Source organism: Saccoglossus kowalevskii, chromosome 7 (genome assembly GCF_978046115.1).
Source record: "Saccoglossus kowalevskii chromosome 7, keSacKowa6.1, whole genome shotgun sequence".
NCBI classification, from domain to species: Eukaryota; Metazoa; Hemichordata; class Enteropneusta; family Harrimaniidae; genus Saccoglossus; species Saccoglossus kowalevskii.
Window position 1 is genome coordinate 24,985,434 of NC_140647.1, and position 6,345 is coordinate 24,991,778.

At 33.9% G+C, this 6,345-nt stretch overlaps 1 protein-coding gene across 1 annotated transcript in view; it reads left to right on the forward strand.

Moving 5' to 3' along the window:
- The window catches only part of LOC102803546 (histone deacetylase 4-like), a 58,438-nt gene extending 53,867 nt beyond the window's left edge, over positions 1 to 4,571 (forward strand). Inside the window, exon 27 of the mRNA XM_085501352.1 lies at positions 156 to 4,571. Coding sequence (XP_085357478.1) covers positions 156 to 192 — 37 coding nt within the window. The 3' untranslated portion in view covers positions 193 to 4,571. The remainder of the gene's footprint in view (positions 1 to 155) is intronic.
- Positions 4,572 to 6,345: the final 1,774 nt, after the last annotated feature.

Below are 6,345 nucleotides of genomic sequence, written 5' to 3' on the forward strand. Positions count from 1 at the left end.
ATGGTGTGGATCATACGTAATTTGTCATGTGGCCAGCTGTAGTTGACCTGTCCAAAAAATACTGCAACTTACCCGTTTGTGATTTTATCTTGTTGCTGGTTTCCTACTACCATACTGCGACTGAACACATACAATCTATATTGTGCCATTGACAGATCAGAACCAATGGAAGAAGAAGACTCTCCTTCATAACCATTCCGTTAGAAGAGCACTGATCAGTAGTGTGTTCACCTGCTTGATGTCTATAAACCAACACATCTATGTAAGCATGTGTTAAAGAAGTAATCTGCAGACAACCTTACTCAGTTGCTTGGAGAGACTTGATGTTTGTTTGAAATGAGAAAAAACAAAAACGGCATTGGTCAGTTGAAGAAAAGCTAAACACTGAAAAATGGTATATAGTATTGATGACTGTTTGTACAGATTGGAATATAGAGTGGTGATATGGTTACTGCTTCCATCATCTGATGTTACACCTCTGACCTCTTGTTGTGACTCTGTGCTGTTCTGGCTGATAATGACTGTGAACGTGTAGAAATAAAATAATCCGAAACCTTGTGTGCGTCACCCCAAGGATTGAGATTGCCATGTTAAAATGTCAGCCTATGTTCTCCTTTGAGAATAACACGCACCTCCAACCTTTGAGTCTTGTAGGTCTGTATGAACCAAGTACAGCGTGACTATTCTGTGGTTATCTAGTAGAGGTGAACTGGACAAACTAGAACTGCAACTGGAATTATGTGAATTTCATTTCGCCATATTCGGCTCTGATTGTTTTTGTTTTATATTCTCTGTATTACTGACATAGCATCATAGTTCTATGTTTTTTAGTATTATTAATAATTATACATATGTTAACGTGCTTTTATATTGTTTTTGTACAGATTTGTAAAATGATACAAAAAAGAGCTGTTACTATTTATCATTTATTTCTTCATTCTCATTCATCGACAGTTTGTCTTTTTTTAGGGGTGGTCTCCACCAACATCCTATTTCCGCCATCTTTTTTTTAAAGAATCTTTGAAAACTTGAGAGTACTGACTGTTTAAACTGTATTATTTCCAAACAAGAACAGATTGCCTTTTAAACACTTTGTAAATGAATACTAGAATTAAATCCACAGAGACAGCTGAGTCTATGATCTTACCTACCTAATTGTGAATGGTTTGATCCACTTAATACTATTGGTTGTTCTGTCTGGGGTAAAGGTCACCAGACTTTCCACTAAATCAACGAGTGCAATTAATGTTACAGGAAGCATCAGACAACCAAACATTTGTTGTTTCAGCAGCAACAATTTCATTAACGTGAAAACAAAACTTTCACCTTATTTACTTAAAACCTATTTTTCTTGTAACCTGGATTATAAAAATGCTTTGAAATATAATATTTTTCAAGTTTCCATGTCGGTAGTTGTTGAAACATCGACTTTTCCTAATTATGTATTTTTCTGAAATAAGCATTTTTCAATTACGACCGTCTTTTTTGCATGTATCTTTTGGGGGGAGTACACGGTAGATGGATAGAGTGCCTATTCATTTTTTCTCACTATATACAATATATGTATCATGGTAATTTACCCCAAACTCCATACTGATTTTTCCTGTCAACAAGTCCGCCTTCAACTTGAAGCTCTTAAAAAGAAAAAAAAAATACAAGGTAGTGAACTGCTCCCAAAAGTTTCAAAAGAAAAAATGACTTTCGGTTAAGAGATTCTTTTTATATTTAGTAGATATTTTCTTGTCTGTTTTTTGTACAGTTTCGGGTGTAAAAACTATGCCTAAGTAGAGTTTGGTGGCCCATGATGTGAAGGATTTTTTTAAAGGTGTACAGCAAAAAAAGATGTGTTTTTTTCTTTCTCCTTCAGAAATATATTTATAATACATATGTGTATGAAGACAGTGAATGAAACCCTGTTTGTAGTGTTACAATGAGTGAAAAAATTTGGTGGTATCTGCGATATTTTGAGATAGCATAAGACATTATGCTAAAATAGGAGCATCAATGAAAAATGTCTTTAACTTTGTATAAACAGGGATTATATTATTGATGAAAAGTTTGCAAATTAAAAAAAAAAATTGATTAACATGAAAAAAAAATTAAAAATTCATTATCTTTATTCTTGATTCAATATTTCCATATACTAGATGGTACTTAAAGGCAACGATAAACCGTTGTAAAAATTATTGTATGTCAAATGGACTCTTGTTCTCTTTTTTTTCTAAACTACTGGGTATAACAGGTTTATTACTCCGTTATTGCTTGTCCATAAATATCGGTGGTGTCACATTTAGCAATGCAAGTATCGAGGATTTCTATTGGTTTAAGTCTGAGCATGCTCAGTCAGAGTGAACTGAATGCTGGGAATGCAGTTATACTTGTACTGTAATGATTACAGTGGATCTTTACTGAGTTAGCAGGGTGCCAAGTAAACATGGTTTATTAGACATATCAATAATGAAATATCAGTCAACACATGTCAATCATTGGGGTTGGGCTTAAATTTAACTATCAAGTTGTGTTCTTTTTCTGTTTTGTGTAGACCAACACCCCCTTCTAGTTTAGTGACTACTTATTCGTATATGTGCAGTATTTTCATCCTACTATCATTCATGTTTACTTGGCTCCCTACACTGAATCCAGGAGCCTTTAGGCAGGGATCTATGACACACTGTGCAGTGAAAACCACATATCAATTCCTAATGGTACTGTAGAATTGGAATTTCAGAGGCAGATTTTTGGTTAGGAAGGTTAAGTGGTTGTTTTACACCCTTGGCTTTATACTATATATACATGGATGCTTCACTATCCTAACTGTATTTTGTCATTATAGTCAACTTGCGTCTTGCGTATGCATTTTAAGATTGTGTGGTTTTCACTATCACTGGTAGACATCTGCTTAGTTCGAATCAGGTCAGGTTGACATTGAAACGTTATCAATACACTGAGAAACACGACCATTCATCTTAATACTTTATGGACTGTAGCAGATGCACATTTCTTTATCTGCCTGCTCACTTTTCCAAGTGAGTTAGGGAGTAGTAAGGGATTCTGCATTATGATACAGACCACACTCAACACAGCATGACTTGAACTAGGAATAAGGTGATACTTTTGCTTGGTAGTTGAAATCAGAAATTTCCATTGCTTGTGATCTCTGACCTGACCTGACCTGACCTGGTGCAGTTCCATTGTATCTGCAAAAAGATGAAAGATAGTTTTGTAAATTTATCGTGTTATTTTTTTATACTACATTGCGCTTAACTCTTGGCATGTTTTTGTTGATGTTCCTCCACAAGATGTGATATCGTTATTTGGAGTTCAATGATTATGTAATAATACTAAGGTAGCAACAGGGGCGATATGTGTTAAAAATTGAAAAAAAAATTCAGAAATTCTCTCAAGGTTACTAAGCATGCTACTATAACAACTTATACATCTTCTGAAAGCTTAGATATAGATGAATACGTCAGTGCGTATGTTGTACCAATGTTTGACTCAGTTTTGCTATTTTGTGTGTGACTATTTTGACTATTAAGCAAAGTCATTCAAATGATCTGTGAATTGCACCTAACATTGGTAACACTGATGGCTAGATGATCGTCTATTGGTTTTTCTTTACCTGCCCTTGGTTTCCAGCTACGACTAAATCACTACAGCATTAAAAAGTGTCAAAAGAAGCGCAGTAGAGAAATTGACTGTCAGGTAATCCCTCAAACAAATATTGGTATAAATATTTAAATTAAATTAAATTCACCTTTTTCTAAGCTTTCAGATGATGTATAGTTTGATATAGTAACTTTCAAGCGAATATCTGAATCGCAGATTTTACCCCTGTTACTATCTTTATAATGTGAACTTTGCTTTTGCCACCAACGACATTTAAGTGATACCTTGGACTCAATGTACCAGATGTCACAGCAAAGTGAATAGCGATGTGTAAACAGATTTCCTGTCTAAACCAAACTTGTGTAAACTGGAAACCCGCATTAAACATTATTTAAGGCACTCCCCCCTCCAATAGACTTGCTTACATGTATAATAAAAGTTTTGTAAAAAAAATCTTCTATTTGCTGTTCAACTTAGACTTCTATATTTGCATATTGAGTTTACATACAGGAATGAGCATAACAATTTGGCAATATTATTAACACTGGTGTCTTAACTCATTGGAACAAGTTTTCACCAATCTGTATTGCATTGCATGATGGGTAATTACCATGGAGGTTTTTTTTTTTACAACAATTATTAAAATAAAATATAATTGTCAGGCTCATTTCTTTCTCCTCTTTCACAATTTTGTGCACAATGTACTCTGTAAAATAAGTTTTCTTCCAAAAATGTTGGGAAATGAGGACATTAAGGAGCTTTCATTTGTATGGTCTTTTTATTGAGTTTTAACATTTCTTCTTCGATAATACTGTGTATATGTTTAAAGAAATGTATTTTTTCCCCCCTTAACTATATAATTGTTGTCTCGGCCCCATTTTTTTGTCTATATATATAATAAAAAAAAAACATGTACTGTGTATCCCATGCAGTAACAGTAATGTAATAAATGTGCAAGAAAATATACACCTCATTGTTGCTGTCATTGAAAATATACACTTCGTTGTTGTCATTGAAAATATACACCTCATTTTTGCTGTCATTTTGTCACTTCATAATATAACATCTGGGCTACTTAAAAATAGCTTTGAATTATTCGATATGGATCAATGTGACACGTTTGGTTTTTTCAACATCGGTCATAAATATGTTGAGACATTTATATTTTCCCTGATGTTACCTGAAGGCATCTTTTACCAGCTGGGAGAGACCAGAAGTATTATGCGCAACGGCTGATTAAGTAAGCTCTCAATGTAGGCATATGGGAGGCATATGCTATGTGGAACAATAATAATAATATGTGTAGGATTTCCCTTAGTCTTTTATAGTTTGCTTTATTACCACTTAATATTATCATTTCTATTACCGGTAGATACAGTATCTGGAAAGTTGAAGTTGTTGCATTGAAAGGAAAATCAGACTGAAAGTTGAAATTCTTTCAGAGAATCAGAAAAGTTGAATGAAAAGTTACATGGTAAATGGGAAAAAAAGTCGCATCGTAAACCAGAAAAGCTACCTGGAAAATTGCATTGAAAGCTAATGATCCATTATAAGATTCCCTCAGAGAAAGTTGACTAGAAGTCAAGGAAGTTGATTGAAAATTCAGAAATTATGCCTTATAAGTAGAAAATTGTACTTCACCCAACTTTCCAGCGACCTTCCAACCAACTTTCTACGCAAATATCAGACCAACTGTAAGCTAAGCTTATTGAAAGACCCTAGAAATGGGAGTGCACTATATTTGACAAGAAAACATCAATTATCAAATCATTGCAATCTACCCTTACTGCAAAAATATAAATTTTGGTAATCTATTTTGGAACACATTGAAAAAAAAAAGTGTCGTCTTGGTCAGTTTAAGGGAGGGATAATTAACAGTGAAAATTGCGAGATCCTCGGATTTCGTTAAAAATTACTGACCTGTTCAAACATAATCTTTATCATTATACAAATTTTGCTTGGTATCTGCTGCAGAATTAATAAGAAAATGCTACAAATCTACATATAGACATGGGTGGCCAGAGCCGGACACTAACAAATTTACACTTTTTAGCTCCGCTGTCGACTTTGTCAAGTGGAGCTTATCATACGAGTGATTGTCAGTCGTCGTTGTCAGTGTCAGCTTTTTACTTTTTCGACTTCTTTGAAACTACAAGTCTGAATGCTTTGATACTTAGTGTATATGTTACCTTGAGTAGACCTCTTAGATTTGTTCATTTCATGATGATATCTTCTGTTCTCTAATTTTGGTGAATATTTTTGGTAAAAAGTGAAATTTAAAAAACGCAAGTCTGATTTGCTTTGATATTACCGGTACATATATAGGTACTACATGTGGACCTTTCTCAGATATGTTCATTTCGTGATGATATCTTCAATTCTCTAATTTTGGTGAATATTTTTGCCATTTTTGGTTAAAAGTCACATTTTCGACTTCTTGTTAAAAACCGCAAGTCCGATTGCTCTGATATCACATATATAGGTAAGTACATGTGGGCCTTTCTCAGATGTGTTCATTTTGCGATATCTTCAATTATCTAATTTTAATGATTATTTTTGGTAAAAAGTTATATTTTCGAATTCTTGTTGAAACTGCAAGTCCAATTGCTTTGGTACTATACATATTGTTCATTTTCTAATGATATCTTCAGCTCTTTAATTGAAATGTGCATTGCTAACAGCGGAGCTACCACATCTCAGTCAACAGGCTGCTTGTTCATTCATTTTCTGTGCTGT